Consider the following 20,754-nt stretch of genomic DNA (forward strand, 5'->3'; position numbering starts at 1 on the left):
CCCCGCCCCCTCACCGCGGGGCTCCCCCCGCCCCCGTGCGGGCCGCGGCCGCAGCACCCGTTCTCCTCGCGCTGCCCGGCCGCCGCCGCCATCGCCGCCCCGCCCGGCTCTCGCGAGCGCAGCGCGGGACCAGCGGCCCTTGCGCGGGGCGGGGGCGGAGCTACCCGGCAGGCTCCGCGCGATCCGGTGTCACGTGGCCCGAGCGCGTGGTGCTTTGTGAGGGTTCCGGGTCCCGGCAGGCCCCGCGCGGGCGGGCGGCGGTTGCCATGGCAGCGCGGGCTGCGGGCGGCGCGCGGCGCGATGGAGAAGTTCCAGCCCCGCTACTTCACCCCGCGGGAGGTGTCTGCGCACGCGCGGCCCGGGGACCTCTGGGTGTCCTACCTGGGCCGCGTGTATGACCTGAGCCCGCTGGTCCGGCAGCACAAGGGTCTGTACCCACAATGCCCCGCGGCGCCCCCCGCCCGACCGCGCCCCACAATGCTCCGCGGCGCCCCCTGAGCACCCCCCCACACTGCCTCATGGTACCACCACCCGACACCCCCACAATGCACTGCGGTGCCACAACCCCCGGCACCCCCACAATGCACTGCAGCTTGCTCCTGGACTCCCCCCACAGGCCATCGCGGCACCCCCATACGCCCCCTCACATTGCACTATGGCACTTCCCATAGACCTCCCAATTCACTGGGGCGCCCCCATAGATCCCCCCCCCCACAATACTCACCCCACCCTTCATAGAGTCTCCCAAGCCCCAAAATGCACCTGGCACTCCTCCCCACCGTGCACTACAGGGGACCCCCCCATCGGGACCTCCCCAGACCCTCCTAGCCCCAGAGCCTGACCTGAACCTACCGGCCCTATAGCAGAAGGGTAATGGGAATCCTTCCATTCACTGGGGGACCCCCCACACACACACACACTGGTGGGCCAGGACCCCGGTACCCCACAATGCCCTGCGGCACTCCTCCGTATTCCCCTCCACTGCACCCCAATCCACCCACGTGAACCTGGCCCCACACGGATGCATGCCTGCCACATCACCGCATACACCATCTGACCCCTGGCTCTGTCTCCCCCCAGGGGACGTCTTGCTGAGGCCCATCTTGGAAGCGGCGGGAAAGGACATTAGCCACTGGTTCAACCCCAAGACTAGAGACGTGAGAACTGGCGGAGCGTGGGATCGTTTGAAATGGGCGCAGGGTTCTCCTTCACTTTCTGTCTGAAACTGTTGTGATGTGGTTAAACAGCTGCTGGGCCCTGCCCCAGAGGTGGCTCTCTGACCTGCCGATGGGGTCCTGATCCACAGCCGTTGGGGCTTCAGGGTCTGATGCCTCTGTCCCCTTCCCCCTGCCCCCATGAACCCCACACTCGTGTTCCTGTTTGCGGCTCTTCTTGAGGGAGTGGAAGGCTGGGATCCATCATCCGCTGTCGGTGGGGACTGGGATCAGCTGGTCTGGTGGGATCCTGGGGCTGCCCCCTTCGCCCAAGCCGTGAGCCGATGTTCAGGGTTGTTCCCGTCGGATGCTGCGGGTCAGGGATTTCGGTAGTGCAAAGACCGTAGTGCAATCCTGTTTTCTGGGATCAAACAGCAGGCAGTTTCCTTGCTCAGAAATCCCCAAGCCTGCCTCTCCAGCCAGTCCTGTGCCCCAAAGAGCTCTGCCTCGTTGCTGACTCCTTCAGCACGGCTCCCCTAGCTTTCTTCCTCACCCCTGCACAGGCACAACTGCAACCAATCCATATCCCAGTCGCAGGGAAATCTTTTGGCTCTCAGGCCTTGGGCAGTGGCTTCCTAGTCAGCTCTTACTATGCAAAGGGGGTATTTAATTGCTCCTTCCATTTACGGCGCTTAGCAGGCCGATCAGCTTTAAGCAAGTTCGTGATTCTTTTCTGCCTGTAACACGTCGATTGACCTAGGAGGCAGTCGCCGGGGGTGCAGCCGGATCCCCCCCTTAACCCTGATAATGGAGCCACCTGCCTTTCAGATCCAGACCCACGTGGACCCGCTGACGGGCTGTGTCAAGTACTACACCCCCCAGGGCCGCTTCATCCACATCCCGCCCCAGCTGCCCCGCTCCGACTGGGCGAACGACTTCGGGCTGCCCTGGTGGAAGGACAGCAAGTATGAGGTGGGGATCCTGGCTTCTAAGACCCGGCGTGTCCGTATCGTCAACACCCTGACCTCGCAGGAGCATGTGTTGGAGGTGAGCTGGGCCTCACACCGAGGGGCAGGGGGCTCAAGTGGCAACACTGGGCAAACTTGCCATCCTCACGCACCATTTGGGGGGTCCTGAGTTACCAGGACATTGGGGGCGGGGGTGCTAAGTGGGGTCTCCAATCAATTTAGAGGCCACTCCTGTCCTGAAATACACATGATGATGTAGCATGCTGGTCCTTTAAGGCCGGCCATGACCCCGTTTTCCCCAGATGCAGGGGGATTCTGGGAGTTGTAGTCCCTGAGGCAGAGGGCTTGGTTGCAAGGCATGCTGGGAAGGAGGGATATAAGAAGCAGGTCAGGGTGGGACACGGAGCCGGGGGAGTTGGTGGTCTGAGCCAGCAACCACTTTATGCAAGGCTGGTGCCGCTGGGTTAGGGAGGCTGTAAACTCCCCTGTGAGCAGCAGGGGGCGCCGGGAGCAGGGGAGGAGATGGTGCTTTCGTTGACCGGGGGGTGAGGGTGGAGGTTTGGGGGAAGAAATATTTGCTCGAGGGCCTGTCAGTCCAGCAGGCGACGGTCCCCCAAGCACCGGTAAGTCTCTAACGTTGCCCCCCCCAGGTGTGCGCAGAGGAGTCCATGTGGGAAATCCTGCGGCGCTACCTGCCCCACAACGCCCACGCCGCCAGTTACACCTGGAAGTACGAGGGCGTCAACCTGGACATGGACAAGACGCTGGAGCAGAACAAGATCCCGGATGAGGACGCAGAGTTCTACCGGCTCAACTTGGACACCGACCTGTACACGCCGGGTATCTTGCTGTACTTCAACGACGACCTCACCGAGTTCTAGGTAACGGGGGCGGGGCCATCAGGGAACAGGGCCACTCGGGGGCGGGGCCACCTGTTTGCCCCTTTCCTTGGGGAGATTTCTACCTGAGCCGGGAAACAGCTCTCAGTTCTCCTCCTGGATTCTCCACCTGCTCGCGTCATGCAGCACCGCTGGGTGGGTCGCTCTCTCTGCTGGACTTGAATCCGGAATCTTGGCACGGAGACGCTTGTGGTTCTCGAAGCTGAGCTAAAGAAACCCCAGTTCCCTGAGCTCAAAGGCTGTAGCACAGCCCTGCTGGGCTGGGGCGGGCAGCAGGACGAAGCGCCGCAGAGTTCCCTACACCCAGGTTCATCCCATCCTGCCCCCATTATCCCACCCCCAGCATTGCCAACTCTCACGCAAAGCACAAGCCAAACTGTATTGGACCATGTGCCCATCAAGCCTGGTATCCCATCTGTGGCAGTGGCCAATTGCTTCAGAATAAGGTGCGAGATGTCCCCTAGTGGATGTTTGTGGCATAGCCTGCCCGTGGGGAGACGTTCCCCTTAGTTTAGGGTTTATAAGCCTGTCCCAAGCTCATTTGGTAATTCAGGATGTGCTCATTTATCCATATTGACTCTTTTGCTGAATCTGCTCTAAGCTCGGTATCTTGTGGCAGAGAATCCCCCAGGACAGTTTCATTCTCTACGCAGGTATTTCCTTTGGTTGCTCTTAACAACCTCTCGATTGTCCTTGAGTGAGGTGTCACGGTCTCCGTGTTCTTTCTGTCCTAGGCGCCGGACAGTGTAGTGCAGCGCTCTTCTAAGGATTGGCCCCGGTTCGGGAGCTGAAACGGTCGCTCCCATTCCACGTCGGACGCAGGGTTACTGTTTGCAGTGCCGGTACTGTGGGGCTGTTTTGTACCAACTTATCATGTTCATTACGGAAATAAAATCTTTGTTACGATACTGACGTTATGATCGTTTCTTGTGGGATGGGGGGTAGGAATTGTCACCCTACATCAGGACCCATCAATAACCCACCCCTTCCCTGCCATCTTAAATCAGACCCGTGGGCCCATCTAGCCCAGTATTCCGGCTCCTCTCTGCTGCCCCGGATGAGATGCGTGAGCCCATCTTGCCCATGGATTTGTTTAGTGGCCTGACCTATGGATCCTGGATGTGTGCTGGGATCCCAGGGCCCTATGCACTTCCACTTCCACAGGCCTCGCCCACTGTGCCAGGTAATGAGCTGCTCTGGCCGCTAGATGGCAGCAGCTGAGCATCCATCTGCCAGCACTGAGCTGCCTTGCCAGAGATCCCTGACCCCCTCTCCCTCTCCCGCAGCTGTCACAGTTGACAGCTGGGGCTGGATCTGACAGCTGGGGGGTGCGGACTTCATAGCTTCTGATGGCCAAGCTCCATGCATACCCTCCTGGTATCCTTTGTCCCCCCTACTAACTCCTTGTGCATCCCCCTCCTCTATTTCAGGGACCCCCTGCAACTCCCCCAGTCCTTCCTCTGTGCCAGAGGCTCTGTCTGCCCCCCATTTCTCCCTCCCCTGCTGCCGGGGGCTCAGTGCGCCCCATTTCCCCTCCCCTCCACCACACACACCGGGGTCCCCATGCTCCCCTCAGCTTTGAGGTGGGATCCTGCAATCCAGCTGCTCTCAGAAGGGCTCTCCAGGTTATGCCCTGCCAGTCTCCAGCCGTGTTCCTTTGCCCCAGGGGCGGTAACAGTACACAGTGACACAGAAGCCGGTTCTCCAGAGCAAAGCACGGTTTATTTTGCCCCAAGGTACACACCGCTCAGAGAAGCGGATTTAAAATAACCAAGACCCACACACTCGGCATTTCTCTCCGTTCTTCTGTCCCTATGGGTGCTCCTCTCCCGGTTACTTTAGATGCGCATGCATCCCCATACGCCTTGGATTTTTGGTGTCAGTGTTTGTTTGACCTGCGCATGCGCCCCACACCTCCTTGCGCCCTGTACCGAGGACATATAGGGCTGTGTGGGCGAACGTCCTTCAGTTCTGCCTTTGTCCTGAGACGGAGCGTCGAGTGTGCCTGCTTTACTTAGTACAGTTCACTAGTTTGGTTTAGTTGCTAGTTGGGGTGGTTGTTTTCCTTTGGTTCCTTTATTTTCTCCAATTGAGGGGTTTCTCTGGACTTTTTTTGTTCTGCGCTATGCCAAGCTTTAAGCGGCGTCTTTCCTCCTGGGAAACTATCCCCATCAATGATGGCCATTTCCAGTGCCTCTGCTGTTTGGGAGACACTCATATCCCGGGTGAGCGTAAGATCTGCTCTTCCTTCAAAAGCAGATCTAGGAAAAACAGAGAGATCAATTCAAGAGAAAGACCTAAGACCAGCCTCTGACCCAGGCTCTGAGAATGCCCCCATATATCGGCCTCCGAGCACACTTAGTGCCTAATCCCGGTCACCAAGAGCTTCAAGGGATACAATCGCTGCTACAGCTGGGTCTCAGACACTGAAAACCCCGGAGGAGGCAGAGCTGCATCAGTGACTGCAGTACAGAGAGCTTCACGTTCAAAGTCTCTGGGTATTGACAAGAAAAGTAGAAGTGCTAGAGCTCCTTCTAAGAAGTCTTGGTCACCAAGTGAGAAAAATGTTCCAGAGATCGCAGGTCCGAGCTGGAGTTCTAAACAGGCTCCGAGTGGGTCCAGCATCGTGATGATATCTAAGACTTCCTCTAAGAGCCTTACTATTACAAAACAGGATTGGGTACCAAAGACATCTTCAGCTTCGGGTGGTCATATCCATACTAGTAGGTCTACATCAAAAAAGTGTATGCCTTCATACACTTCTGCATCCCCGTACCTATACCATCATCCTGTACCTCTAGATCAGTGCCACCAGAGTCTGACTCTGAACTCATAGCAAGTGTTTGGGGTCCATAGCACCGATGCTCTCAAGATCGGTATCTGCCTTGGTACTGAAGCTGGCCTCCTCATGTAACTACCTACGTACCGTTGGTACTGCAGGAGTTTAGATACTCAAAGGACCTCCTTGGGTCAAATAAGCCAGAGTCCTCATTACTTACCGGTACCAGACAGCTGTCCATATCAAGATCTTCTGGGTCACTGACTCCACATTTTTTCATCGAAACCTCCTTATACAGGACTTCGACCACCCAGGGTGAACAATTATGACCTCTCCTGAAATATGTTGATGATGACTCTTCCAGCTACCAGATTTTGTAACAGGGTTCTCCTGTTTATTTTGCAAGATGCAATTCTTCTACCAATTCTGGCGTGATCAATGGTGGATGCCTCTTCTTATGCCCTATAGGGACCCCCAGTGGCCTTATTGAGACCCTGAGCCCTATATCATCAACAATCGTAAGTGCCCTGAGTCACTCTTGTAAGGAGCTTAGACAGAGCTTTCTCCTCAGCCTTCACTCCAACCTTGTCAACCTGAATCATTAGAGGATACTTTTGAGGAGCAGAAGGCAAGGGTTGATAAGAATGTGGCAGGCTACATAAATATTTCATCATTTTCAGATGAGGCTATACTGACTCCACCACCTTCCATGGCAGATGACTTCAGACAATTCCAGGAGCTGATGAAGCATGTCGCTGGTACACTTCAAAGAAGGGGTCCAGAATTCTCATCATAAACTCCTGGACATTTTACATACTTCAGCTTCTGCATGTGTGGCCCTTCTTGTGAACTAGTCTTTGCTAGAACCTGCTAGCACCATCTGGCAGACTCCAGCTATGGCCCCTCCTACTTGTAAATGTGCCGACAACAAATACGTTCCAGCAAAGGACTCATGAGTTTTTATTTTTACACCCAACACCAAATTCCCTGGTTATTGAAGCAGTTAATGAAAACGGTAGAGTACATCTAGGATCATGCACCATCCAGGGCAAATGGTCTCCCCAAAAATGTCTTCTGCACATCCACATTCTGAAGTTGAGAGCAGTCAGGAATGCTTGCACCCACTTCCTGTCACTGATCAGAACCAAATCTGTCAAGATCACGACAGAAAACACGGCCTGCATGTTCTACATCGGTCATCAGGCAGGGCATGCTTCCCTTCACTCTGTGCTGAACCAATAAAACTCTGGTATTGGTGCGTAGCTAACCAGATAGTTATCTCAGCTTATTACCTCCTGAGTATGCAGAACTCCACGGTTGACAACCTGAGCAGGCACATCTCCCAGAATTAAGAATGGGAGTTGGATTCACGAGTCCTCAACAGCACGTTTCTCACCTGGGGGTTTCTAGCAGTGAGCCTCTTTGCCACTGCCCACAAAGTGCAAAAAATTTTGCCCGATCCTCAATCCATAGGAGAGACCTTCCTTATTTCATGGGCAAGGGGGTTTCTTGCTCTTGAAAGTTCTCAACAAGATCAAGTAGGACAAAGACAAGGTCATTTTGATGGCATTGACTTGGCTAAGACAGGATGTGGTATTCTTACCTGATTTGTCTTGCTTGACCTCTGTCATGGATGCACTGATCGTGCCCACTCTTGGCCCCATGCGGTCCGTGGGGGGTGCCCCTTTCAATGCGACAGCCCTTCTCGGGGGTCCACTCTCTCTCGGGGTCAGGCCCCTCCACCTCCTGGAGCCGCACCTCTCTGAGCCTTAGCAGGTCTGTCTCTGCCGTGGGCCCCCTCAGGGAGTCCACTCGCTCTGGACCCCCGGGGCCTCCACCCCCAAAGGGGTTGATGCGACCCTGTTCTCTAGACCGGAGTGACTCTCAGCCAGCATAAAACAGGAGGATTTATTGAGAGTTGAACACAGCACAGGAAACTCTCAGGGCCTCAGGCCTAGCCTCCCTCAGCCCAGCACATCCCAGTCTCTCTGCATCCAGGTGGGCTCTGCCTGCTCCCCCTCTCCAGCCCAAAGCCCCCCTGCTTCCCAGCTGGGCATCTGAGATCCCCGGCCCCAAGCCCCGCCTCTGTCCATTGTCTTCTCTCCAGGTAAACAGGGTTGTAAACTGGGGCCTCCTCTTCTCGCTTCTGTCCTCTGGCTGGAACCGACTGGTTAGGTCACTGGATCCTCACTCTGCAGCCCATTGTTCTCCCACTGGCCAGAACCGGCAGCAACTCCTGAGCTGGGTTTCCGGGTCGGGGTCTCAGGTCACCGGTCGCTGGGGTATCCATCCTCGAGGCCATGAGCTGGGGTCCCACGTTCCCTCTCCGGTCCTCGGTAACAACAAACTCTCTCTCCCCTCACCTCGTTAAACCAGTAACACCCAGGGAAACTGAGTCCCACTCCTTCTGCATGCAAACCATTGAAACCCCACCGAAAAAAAGAAAACAAACAAGAAAATCCCCCACTTCGTCACAACATCTAACCCGGATGCTTCCAATCAGTTGTTACTTGTTGTCTCAGGACAACACTTCATCCCAAATTAGAAGTTCTGTAACTCCAGGCATGGCTTCTGGATGGTTCTCAGGGGTGGAGATTTGCTGTTCAAAAGAGGTACAACTGTTATTGGTAAACAGCAGAAGTACGCCGATGAGAAATACTTCCCTTCAGAAATGGAAAAGATTTCACCACTGGTGTAGCCACTGGCATCTCTCTCCAGTTCACTCTCCTCTTTCCACCATCCTGGACTACCTGTTGGGATTAAAAAGATGAGGTTTCCCTCTGGGTTCTGTTAAGGTTCACTATTACAGCCTTTCATTTGTCTATGGAAGGTTTTTCAATTTTTGCTCATCCTGCAAAGTAAAGCTTCCTCATAGAATTGATGAATCTTTTCCCACAGATTAGAGAATCTACTCCAGTATGGGACTTGACTCTTGTCCTTAATTGCCTTGTGAAACATCCATTTGAGCAATTAGCTATGTTTTCATTGCTTCACCTGTTTCATGAAAACAGCTTTCTTGGTGACCATCACTTCTGCCTAAAGGATTGGAGAACTGGGGGTTTTAATGGCAGACTATCTCTTTACCTTGGTTTTCAAGGAAAAGGCATTGCTACCACTACATGCCGAGATTCTACCTATGGTATCTTCGGACTTTCATATTAACATGACCATTCATCTTCTGTTTTTTCCCCCGAAACCACATCAGACTAGGCAAGAAGCTCCTTCCATACTTTGGATGTCAGAAGGATGTTAGCCTTCTATCTTGGCAGAACCAAACCTTTGTGAAAGTCTCCCAGACTGTTTCTTTTCAGTTGTGGACAGATCCAAAAGATCCATAATCTCCACCCAGAGACTCTTGAGATGGGAGTATTATTTAATGTTATGACTCCTATTAACATTCAGCTCCCTTCTAGGGTGTTAGCCTATTCTACAAGGTCATCATCTACTTCCCTGGCATTACTCAAGGATATTCCAACTATTGAAATTTGTAGCACTGCAACCTGGAATTCAGTACATACTTTCTTCAACCGCTGTGCTTTAGTTCATGCATCTAGATCAGATGCTGCAGTTGGCTATGCAGTGCTGTCTTCGGTAGTAGACTCTTGTCAAAAGCTCCCTCTTCTCTGTGGGGATATTGCTCGACAGTCAGGGGAGCGCCCCCAAGGACGCTATTCAAAGAAGAAAGAGAGGTTACTCACCTTGTGCCGTAACTGGAGTTCTTTGAAATGTGTCCCCCTGTGGGTGCACCACTCCCAGTCCTCCTTCCTCTCTGCTTTGGAATTTCCTCGGCAGGACTTTGTGGTAGAGAAGGAACTGAGGGCGGTGTGCCCACGCAGCTCTCTATCCTCAGTACGGCGCACGAGGACATGTCGGGCGCGTCTTCGGGTCGAACGAGTGCTGCTACCGAAAATCTCTGATCGAAGGAACATGGGGACGTGTGCGGGAGTGGCAGAAGGTCCCTAAAAGTGGGTGGGCCGCTGGCGCCCAAACCGCGGCTCTGCCCCTGCACTGCCCCTTCTCCCCAAGGCCCCGCCCCCACCCCGCCTCTTCCATCGAGGCCCTGCCCCTGCACTGCCCCTTTCCCTGAGGCCCTGCTCCCACACCACCTCTACCCCCCAAAATCCCCCCACTCTCTCCTCTCCGCCCCTTCCCCAGTCACTCACCCTTACAGGTGGTAAAAATTGGGGGGGTGCCCTGTTCCGCCACCCCTGGGCGCATGCACCCAAAGGGGGACACATCTCGAAGAATTCCAGTTACTGTGCAAGGGGAGTGAGTTCTCCTCCCCCGGGACACCAACTTGCCCGCTGCAGACTCAGCCTTGGCCAACAGCCCTTTCAACAGCGCTGGGGCCAAGCCCTTCCTGGCTATACACGTTTGAGGGGATGCTCTTGAACTAGGTCATTGTTTTACCTATCCTGCCCTGGTTTCTGCAAACAGCTCCTTTTGAGCTAACTCTTTGCCAGCGGTTTTCAAACTGTGGGTTGCGACCCAGAAGCGGATCGTGGAATATCAGGCACTGGGTCGTGATGGCTCTGGTCAGCACCACTGACCGGGACGTTAAAAGGCCCGTTGGCGGTGCTGCCCGGCTAAGGCAGGCTAGTCCCTACCTGTTCTGACACTGCGCTGCACCCCAGAAGCAGCCAGCAGCAGGTCTGGCTCCTAGGTGGGGGGGCCGCAGGGCTACGCGTGCTGCCTCCACCCCGAGCATCACGGTGCCAGGACAGGTAGGAAGCCTGCCTTAGCACCCCTGCTGCGCCGCTGACCAGGAGCTGCCTGAGGTAACCCCGTGCCCCAACCCTGCGCCCCAATCCCCTGCCCCAGCCCTGATACCCCCAACCTGGAGCCCCTTCCTGCACCCCAAACCCCTCATCCCTGGCCCCACCCTAGAGCCTGCACCCCCAGCCCAGAACCCTGACCCCTTCCCACATTGCAACCCTCTGCCACAGCCCTGAGCCTCCTCAAACCCAGAACCTCCTCCTGCACCCCAAACCCCTCATCCCTGGCCCCACCCCAGATCCTGCACCCCTAGCCCAGAGCCCTGATCCTTTCCTGTGCCCCAACCCCCTGCCACACCCTGAACCCCTCATTCCCGGCCCCACCCCGCAGCCCTCACCCCTACCCTCTGCCCCAGCCCTGAGCCCCTCCCACACCCCAAACCCCTCATCCCCAGCTCCGTTGGGTCGTGGGCATCAACAATTTTCTTCAACTGGGTCGCCAGAAAAAAAGTTTGAAAACCACTGCTCTCTGTTGTCAGGCAGGACAATATTCCACCTATCCACTGAGGGGCGTATGGTATTTATTAAGAAATAATATATTTCCCTGTTCTTCACAGAACCAACAGAGAGGCAGGATCTCACTCACGGCAGCGTCGATGCGGACACCGATGGGAGACGTTACTACAAATCGATGCTGGCGTATCGGGGTCGGATGAGCTGTGAGTGGCACCATCGGTGATGCTTTGCGGTTTCGGTTGAGGTGTCCCAGCAATGGGACAGAAAGGGATCAGGGATGCGTAGTCACAGATTTGCAGGGTACTGTGCCTCCGATCTTAGTCCAACTTCTCCGGGAGCACCCCATTTACAGTGCTACTACTCCAAAACCAGGCCCTCTTGCAGCAGTTTATTCTCCCAGCAGATCCACGTGAGTCCAGACCACTCTGGTAGAGACTTCACCCCTTTAGGGAGCGATGGAACCAGTGACCCAGGGAAGCTGTCTCAAAGGGGCCTTTTGGTTAGTCTGGGAAAGCAAAGTTTTACTCAGAGTCCGTGTTGGCCGCGTCATCTTGCGTTCTTTTCCAAAGCTTCCTGGAGTTCATCTTCTGTTCCTGAGATTTCATTCGTACCAGCCTAGCCATGCCCATCCCTTACCCCTCTGTCCCAAAGGAGAAATTAAACACTTCACACCCAGCAAGTGGGGAAACCGAGTCAGGCATAGCGTTCCTAAAATATTAGAAAGACATAGTGTCACCAACCCAAGCATTCAAAGATCCTGTATCCGACCCCTGAAAATCACGATATTGGCTTAAAATCCATGAGCTTGTTAAAAAATAATAAAGCTGGGGTTCTTCGTATATTTCCTTCCGGTTTTTGACCCTTTAGGAATCAAAACCCTTTCAATACCATGCCCTGTATATGTGGCACCAGTTCTGGTGTCCACAGTCCAAGAAGAAATGTTGATAAATTGGAGAGGGTTCAAAGAAGAACCACAGGAATGATTAACGGGTTGGAAAACATGCCTTAGAATGAGAGGCCTTGGGATAGTCAATTATTTTTTGTCAAGGTCCAAATTTCTTGGTCAAGGTCCAGACTCCAAAGAAAATAATAAAAAAATAATAAGGATAATAAGGAAATAAAAAGATTTCAGGGTCCGTTCAAAAGCATCTGGTGGTCCAAATTTGGCCCGCAGTCCACCTATTGACTACCTCTGCTCCAGGTGGTCGATCTGTTGCGTTCAACGAAGAGGAGATGAATGGGTGACGTGATCCTAGTCTCTAAGTACCTACATGGGGAACAGAAATGTGACAATAGCGGGCTCTTCAAGCTCGCAGACAAAGGTCTAACAAAAGCTAGAAGAGGAAGCCAGACAAATTCAGAGTAGAACTAAGGTGTACATTTTTTTTTTTTAGCACTGAGGGGAATTAACCATGGCAACAATTTACCACGGATCAGTGTGGATTCTCCATGACTGGCAGTTTTTCAATCAAGGTTGGATGTTTTTCCACAAGACCTGCTGTAGTTCAACCAGGGATGAATTCAGGGTAGCCCAATGGCCTGTGTTATAGAAGGCATAAATGATCACAATTGTCCTTTCTGCCCTTAGAATCTAGGAAGTGATGAAAAATTTCCAAATTTTCTCCACCACCATGAAGCGTAGAAATGTCATCTTTAAAAGAGAAATCACGTGACTCCAGGAGCCGGAGCCTTACGTGAAAAAAAACACCAACAGGGCGAGACTCGTTGGCTGAGTAATGTTAAGCCTTACATTTGATAGCGCTTCTCTGTTTGGCTGCTTGTAATGCAATCATTTTTGAAAACTGCATCCAATCAATTCCAAAATGTCAGGGCCTATTCTAGGCGTCCGTTGGCAGAACGTCCTTTTGATGTGGGTGAAAATCGTCAAACTGGAAAACCCGGATGTCTACTCAAATCAGGTCCTCAGAGACCTCGCTTGGGGCTGTGTGCGAAGGAAATTCTCCCTCCCCCACCCCCCGTGTTGCCTATACAGATCACAGGCAGTGAGAAGAAGGAGAAGTAAATCTCTAGCTGGGATGGTTGTGAAACAATCCTTCAAAATGTGACCCCAACTGTTACCAATGTAGCAACACTGCCTGAGTCTGCAGAGAGCCTGAGCCCATCGCTCTGAGAAGGGGGTAACAGCTCTGAAAATAACGGACCCAGCAAGTCCTGCTTGAGTCTACAGAGAGCCTGAGCCCCATCCCCTGCCATGGGTCTCAGTGAGCAGCAGGAGAGAAAGCAGCAGGCTCGAATCACTCTGCCACCCAAACAGATATGCTCTGGCTTGCCTCTGGCAAGGAGTCGGGCCCTCCACTATTGCCCAAGAGGAAAGAGGATGCCGCTTATGTTCCTGGGGGTGAGGTAGCAGGCTCATGCCTCTTTGGGAGGTGAACTGCCACTGTACATGGGGTGGATCATGACCACCCTGGAGCCCCAGATCACCTTCATTCAGCCCTGCAGGGAAAGGCCGATGGGGGTAGGGATTGCTTCTGAAAATGTCTGAACAGCTGAGCCAGAGCTCGGCCAGCAGAAGTCGGAGCTGCAGGGAAGGATCAATTAGGAGGAGTGTGATTGCTCATCATCTCCTGCAGGGCGCAAGAGTGGAGGAAGTCAATGGATCAATGAGGGGAGGGGGCAACAAAACCCACCGTCTGGGATCTCCCAACCTGGTGATCACACCAATAGACCTTGCGGTTCCTGCCGGAGGGAGGGCAGGCTAGGCTACCCACACAGGGACATCTGCTTCACAGAGACACTTGCAAAGAATAACCAGGCCCAGAGCATGGGAAAGAAACATCTGTTCAGCATGCTGGGGACCACCCGGAGAAAGGGGAGGTTAGACAGGAGCCAGGCGAGGCTGGTGGTGGCAGGCTGTGAGCAGTGTAACCTCTGTGATGACTGGGCTCGTGCGATAATTGCTCAGTGGGTGTTTCTGTCTCAGTGAACGGCAGCCGGGCTCCCTGCCCACTGACCTGTGTCTGTCTGCAAAGAGACAGCTCTGTGAAGGGGAAAAAAAAAAAATCTCTCGCTGTTCAAAATGTGGCAAAGAGTCCTTACATCTCTCAGGCGTGCGTCTGTCTGGCTCACTATCTCTCTATCTGCTCCCCCCCGGCCATCTTTCTACCACCTTTCCAGGTTTTATTGCCACAAGGCAGCATCTGGCAGGGGACATTTTTGCTCCAATGTGCAAGACAAATGATGTATGTGAGATCCAAGACCCCAACCGAGACGAGAATATGTTTTCTGGCTGGGTGTGACGAGAAATCAACCCACTTTCTTGCCAGCCCCGGTCGTCCGAATATCCCAAGTCAGGCCCCCAAAATCATGTGATTGGCTTGAAAAATCATGAGACTTTTAAAAAATAATACATTTGGGGTCTTCTGATTGGCCTTGTGAGTTTTGAGCCGCTGTGGGGGTTTCAAGTTTTTTTTCCTCGCCAACGAGAGCTAGAAATGTATGATTATTTTTTTTTATTTAAGTGAAAGCTGTGAGTCTCTCAGAATCACGTGACTCCGGGAGCTTTAAGAAAAAAACATCAACTATTGGCAAGGCTGAATGGAGCCTCACGATTCTCCCAGCTGGCAGGGAAGGCTGTGATATCGTCTCTATTTTGCAAATAAGGAAACTGCAGTCCGGAGAGATTAACAACCATCTTTTCAAGTGTCCTCTAATAATGGGATACTTGAGACACTTCGACCTGATTTTCAGAGGCTCAAAACTCCACAGGGAGCTGGGGTTGCTGAGCACCTCTGAATAGCAGGCCCTAAAATCCTTAAATCTGTCCCCTAAGAATCGAGGCAATCAGAAATTTGGAAAAATCTTTGTGAGTTATTTGCCTACGATCATACAATCAGTCCTTTCCCTGACACACAAAGTCATGCTTATGAAAGACGGTACAGCGGTAATGTAAGATGTGGATATGGCAAGAGGATGTCACATGAATAATAATTCACTGACACAAAACTTAATTAACCTTAACTCTGCCTTCTTTCAGCAGTGCCCGATTTGCCCATAATGCTCATGGTTGCACAGTGCCTTCCCAGATAGTGCGTGTAGGAAGATTCTTGGTCATACCAATGGTCCATCTAGCCCAGTATCCTCTTCCGACAGCAGCTGGTGTAAGATGCTTTGGAGGGAATGAACAGAACAGGGTAATTATCGAGTGATCCATCCCCTGTCGACCAGTCCCAGCTTCTGGCAATCAGAGGCTGAGGACACCCAGAGCATAGGGTGACAACCCTGACCATCTTAGCTAATAGCCATTGATGAGCCTGTCCTCCATGAAGATATCTAGTTCTTTTTTGAACCCAGTTATACCTTCACAACATCCCCTGGCAAAGAGTTCTACAGGTTGACTGTGCGTTGTGTGAAGAAATACTTTTATTTGTTTTAAACCTGCTGCCTATTCATTTCATTGGGTGTCCCCTGGTTAGTTTGTTATCTGAAGGGGTAAATAACACTTCCTTATTCACTTTCTCCACCCCAGTCATGATTTTCTAGACCTCTGTCATATCCCCCTTAACTTGTCTCTTTTCTAAGATGAACAGCCCCAGTCTTTTTAATCTCTCCTCATATGGAAGCTGTTCCATGTCCCTCATTATTTTTGTTGCCCTTCGCTGCACTTTTTCCAATTCTAATAGATGTTTTTTGAGATGGAGTGACCAGAACTGCACCCAATATTCAAGGTGTGGGCGTACCATGGATTTATGTAGTGGCATTATGATATTTTCTGTTTTATTATCTATCCCCTTCCTAATGGTTCCAGCATTCTGTTCACTTTTTTGAGTGCCACGGCACATTGAGCGGATGTTTTCAGAGAGCTATTCCCAATGACTCCAAGATCTCTTTCTTGAGTGGTAACAGCTAATTTAGACCCCATCATTGCTGGGATTATGTTTTCCAATGTGCATCACTTTGCATTTATCAGCATTGAATTTAATCTGCCATTTTGTTGTCCAGTCACCCAGTTTAGTGAGATGCCTTTGTAACTTTTCAGCTTTGGATTTAAGTATCTTGAATTATTCTGTATCATCTGCAGACTTTACCACTTCACTGTTGCGCCATTTTCCAGATCATTTATAAATATGTTGAACAGCACTGGTCCCGGTACAGATCCTTGGGGGACACCACGATTTGCCTCTCTCCACTGTTAAAACTGTTTATTCCTACCCTTTGTTTCCTATCTTTTAACCAGTTACTAATCCATGAGAGGGCCTTCTCTTTTATCCCATGACAGCTTACTTTGTTTAAGACCCTTTGGTGAGGGTAAGGTGACCAGATGTCCTGATTTTATAGGGACAGTCCCGATTTTTGGGTCTTTTTCTTATATAGGCACCTATTAACCCCCACCTCCGTCCCGATTTTTCACACTTGCTGTTTGATCACCCTAGGTGAGGGACCGTGTCAAAGGCTTTCTGAAAGGCCAAGTACAATATCCAATGGATCACCCTTGTCCACGTTTGTTGACACCCTTAAAGAATTCTAATAGATTAGTGAGGTATGATTTCCCTTTACAAAAGCCGTGTTGACTCTTCCCCAACATTGTGTTCATCTGTGTGTCTGACAATTGCCTGGTACTGAAATTAGGCTTACCGGCCTGTAATTTCCAGGATCTCTGCTGAAGCCTTTTTAAAAAATTGGCATCACATTAGCTATCCGCCAGTCATCTGTTAAAGAGGCTGATTTAAGTGATAGGTTACATACCACAGCTGGTAGTTCTGAAATTTCATATTTGAGTTTCTTCAGAATTCATGGGTGAATCCCATCTGATCCTGGTGACTTATTACTGTTTAATTTTTCAATTTGTTCCCAAATCTCCTCTATGGGACAGTTCCTCAGATTTGTCACTTAAGAAGAATGGCTCAGGTGTGGGAATCTCCCTCACATCCTCTGCAGTGAAGACCCATGCGAAGAATTCATTTAGCTTCTCCGCAACAGCCTTGTCTTTCTTGAGTGCTCCTTTAGCACCTCAGGCGTCCAGTGGCCCCACTGATTGTTTGGCGGGTTTCTGCTTCTGATATACTTAGAAACAACATTTTGCTCTTAGTTTTTGTGTCTTTTGCTAGTTGTTCTTCGTATTTTTTTTTTTTGGCCTGCCTAATTATACTTTTACACTTGATTTGCCAGAGTTTATGCTTCCTTCTATTTTCTTCAGTAGGATCTGACTTCCAATTTTTAAAGGATGTCTTTTTGTCTCTATCTGCCTCTTTTACTCTGTTACTTAGCCATGCCGGTGGGTTTTTTTTGGTCTTCCTACTGGCTTTTTTGTGAGGGAAGATATACATATAGTTTGAGCCTCTATTATGGTATTTTTAAAAAGTTTCCATGCAGCTTGCAGGCATTTCACTCTTGTGACAGTTCTTTTAATTTCCCTTTACTAGCCTCCTCATTTGTATGTAGTTCCCCCTTTTGAAGTTAAATAATACCGTGGTGGGTTTCTTTGGTATTTTCTTCCTACAAGGATGTTAAATTTAATTACATTACTGAGCGGTTCAGCTATATTAACTTCTTGGACCAGATCCTGTGCTCCACTTAAGACTAGATCAAGAATTGCCTCTCCCCTTGTGGGTTCTAGGACTAACTGCTCCACGAAGCAGTCGTTAATGGTGTCTAGAAATTTTATCTCTGCATCCCGTCCTGAGGTGACATGTTCCCAGTCAATAAGGGGATAGTTGAAATCCTCTATTATTATTGGATTTTCCCTGAGCATTTCACAGTCACTCAGGGAACAGGGCACGTGACAACTGTAGCAGAATTAAATGCCTTCTCTTTTCTAAGGCACAGCTTGTTTTTAGGTGATCTGTATCGAACAGGCCAATGATGGACATAAACTGAATATCCACCTCCAGGACCTCGCTAGAGATCTACCCAGGTGGCTCTCTCAGAGGCTAAATCCTTTTGGGATTTGTCATAATGCCGATGCTGTTCTGAACAGGAGCTCCCTGTTCTGTGCTCACTGAGCCTACTCCCCAGAAACAACCCTAACTTGCTATATTTTACAATCCCATAAGCAAAGCTGTCAGCTGTGGCTTCTTAGTAGGGATAAAGAGCAGCTGGTTAGCACCGGCACATCCAGATGCTGCCCAGCCTGGTGACACTAACTGGGGCCAGAGAGATTCCCCTCCTTCCTCTTTGGGGAATTGTGGTCCCTTTGAGCCACGGGGAAGCCCGGGGTCTAGTGCGCTGATAAAATGCAATTTGAAGGGCGGACGTGTCTCTTGGCTTGGACCTGCCAGGCTCTGTCACTTCAGGGAGAGTTCATCCCATCTGTGAGACAGCAGTGAGGCGAGCCAAAAACGCCGGGAAGGGGGTCAAATGGTTTTGAGCTTGATTCCTGGACACCTCTGCCACCACCAACGAGCGTCCCCCTTACAGCTACGGCAGGCGCTGGCATGGAAAAGCGATGTTAGGGAAATGTTCTGTGTATTTTTAGCTGCTTTCGGGATGATTTAGCAACTGGAGACAAGGAGGAGAGCCAGCATCGCATAACCAGCCAGCTCTCCATGGACCTCAGCGTGGGAACCACTGCGCTAGGCACTTTACAGACCTGCAAAAGAGCCATGTGTCCTTGATTAGTGCGATAGCACCGACTGGAATCAGAGCCCTGTTGTACAAATGCATAGTAAGAGACAGTCCCTACAATTGGAATAGACACGGCAGACTAACTGGGGGAGGGGAAATGAAGGTTTAAAATGAAGCTTGGTAAATTGAGGAACGGGGTGATATGGCTGGGGTGGCCTATGATAGCAGGAGACTGGACTTGATCCAGAAGATCACTTCCAGTCCAGTATGTGTCCATGGTCACCCAACAGGTGAGTGGCAGCAAATGGATTGGACCCCTAGACTCGGGGCAATTTACAATCTAACCTGGCACAAGCAGAATTTTCACAAGCCGGGGCCTAGTCAGTCCTTCATTTCTTGGATGAGATGTGTCCTGGTCGACAAGCGCCAAACATGCAGACAAGGATGCAGTCTACAGACAAGATGCCAAAGACTTGTCAGTTGAGGATGAATTTTTGGGTCCAGATTCAAATCCATAATCTAGAGGCAAATAAAACCCCTGTAGCCCAACCCTAATTATCTGTGCCATCCAGTTTCTTTATCCCTAACCTATGCTTGGCAGCCGGTATCAAGCGGAATGCCCCAAGGGTCGGTCCTGGGGCCAGTTTTGTTCAATATCTTCATTAATGATCTGGAGAATGGCATGGACTGTACTCTCAGCAAGTTTGCAGATGACACTAAACTGGGAGGAGTGGTAGATACACTGGAGGGTAGGGATAGGATACAGAGGGACCTAGACAAATTAGAGGATTGGGCCAAAAGAAACCTGATGAGGTTCAACAAGGACAAGTGCAGAGTCCTGCACTTAGGACGGAAGAATCCCATGCACTGCTACAGACTAGGGACTGAATGGCTAGGCAGCAGTTCTGCAGAAAAGGACGTGGGGATTACAGTGGACAAGAAGCTGGATATGAGTCAACAGTGTGCCCTTGTTGCCAAGAAGGTTAACGGCATTTGGGGCTGTGTAAGTAGGGACATTGCCAGCAGATCGAGGGACGTGATCATTCCCCTCTATTCGACATTGGTGAGGCCTCATCTGGAGTACTGTGTCCAGTTTTGGGCCCCACGCTACAAGAAGGATGTGGAAAAATTGGAAAGAGTCCAGCGGAGGGCAACAAAAATTATTAGGGGGCTGGGGCACATGACTTATGAGGAGAGGCTGAGGGAACTGGGATTGTTTAGTCTGCAGAAGAGAAGAATGAGGGGGGATTTGATAGCAGCCTTCAACTACCTGAAAGGGGGTTCCAAAAAGGATGGATCTAGACTGTTCTCAGTGGTACCAGATGATAGAACAAGGAGTAATTGTCTCAAGTTGCAGTGGGGGAGGTTTAGGTTGGATATTAGGAAAAACTTTTTCACTAGGAGGGTGGTGAAGCACTGGAGTGGGTTACCTAGGGAGGTGGTAGAATCTCCTTCCTTAGAGGTTTTTAAGGTCAGGCTTGACAAAGCCCTGGCTGGGATGATTTTAGTTGGGGGTTGGTCCTGCTTTGAGCAGGGGGTTGGACTAGATGACCTCCTGAGGTCCCTTCCAACCCTGATATTCTATGATTCTATGATTGCTTGGGTGTTCAGCATACCCTTAAATATAGCTGTTCTGCTTTTTAAAAATGGCAGGCAATCTTGCACATATTTTAAAAATTTATTTACGCACTTTTAATAGAAGGGTCTTTCACTATGTTTCCAAAAGAAGCTGCTTTGGAACGACCCTTTGGTTGATCTACTTGGGACTTTCCAATAGAAATGGTCACACAAAAGGAAATGAAGAATGAATCTCTCATCTGCTAGACCAGTGGTAGCCTGTCGTCGGAAAAAGAAAAACGGCCCAATCATCGAGGAATGTTTAAAAGAAATATTGGAGATTTGTGGTTATGGAAAAATTAACACACCAATTATGTATCCAGCAAAATAACAGAGGACAGATAGATACTTCGATATCTGGTTACCTTTTATTCAGTACTCAAAGTACATTCATTTGCTAAAAAACAAAACAAAAAAGCACACCTGTTCAATTTTTTTGAATATTAACATTAGATAGACATACCTCGTTATTGGTGCTTTCTCTGTAATATAGTGACACCTTGTTAAATAAAAAGATCAGATGACTATATTCCGGTGTAATGTCTCTTGAAACAAAACCTAACTGTGGTGATGATTGTCTTG

The 20,754-nt window shown here is 50.8% G+C and overlaps 1 protein-coding gene across 5 annotated transcripts; it reads left to right on the forward strand.

Annotated features, from left to right (window-relative positions):
* Positions 1 to 6: 6 nt before the first annotated feature.
* LOC101933088 (cytochrome b5 domain-containing protein 1) lies at positions 7 to 20,751 on the forward strand. Of its 5 annotated transcripts, XR_010593239.1 has the most exons (7): positions 7 to 427; positions 1,081 to 1,157; positions 1,983 to 2,201; positions 2,773 to 3,003; positions 11,133 to 11,234; positions 15,029 to 15,185; positions 20,282 to 20,751. XR_010593239.1 is itself a non-coding variant. In XM_065570197.1 (5 exons), the coding sequence occupies exons 1-4, from the start codon at positions 301 to 303 to the stop codon at positions 3,001 to 3,003; spliced, it is 654 nt and encodes a 217-aa protein (XP_065426269.1). In that variant the 5' UTR covers positions 7 to 300; the 3' UTR covers positions 11,133 to 11,870. The 5 variants fall into 5 exon arrangements, 3 of the variants coding, with proteins under 3 accessions (XP_065426269.1, XP_065426270.1, XP_008174358.3); XR_010593238.1 differs by lacking the exon at positions 15,029 to 15,185 and having other exon boundaries at positions 20,282 to 20,738; XM_065570197.1 differs by lacking the exons at positions 15,029 to 15,185; positions 20,282 to 20,751 and having other exon boundaries at positions 11,133 to 11,870.
* Positions 20,752 to 20,754: the final 3 nt, after the last annotated feature.

The sequence above is a fragment of the Chrysemys picta genome, chromosome 16 (genome assembly GCF_011386835.1).
Source record: "Chrysemys picta bellii isolate R12L10 chromosome 16, ASM1138683v2, whole genome shotgun sequence".
In the NCBI taxonomy this organism is placed as follows: Eukaryota; Metazoa; Chordata; order Testudines; family Emydidae; genus Chrysemys; species Chrysemys picta.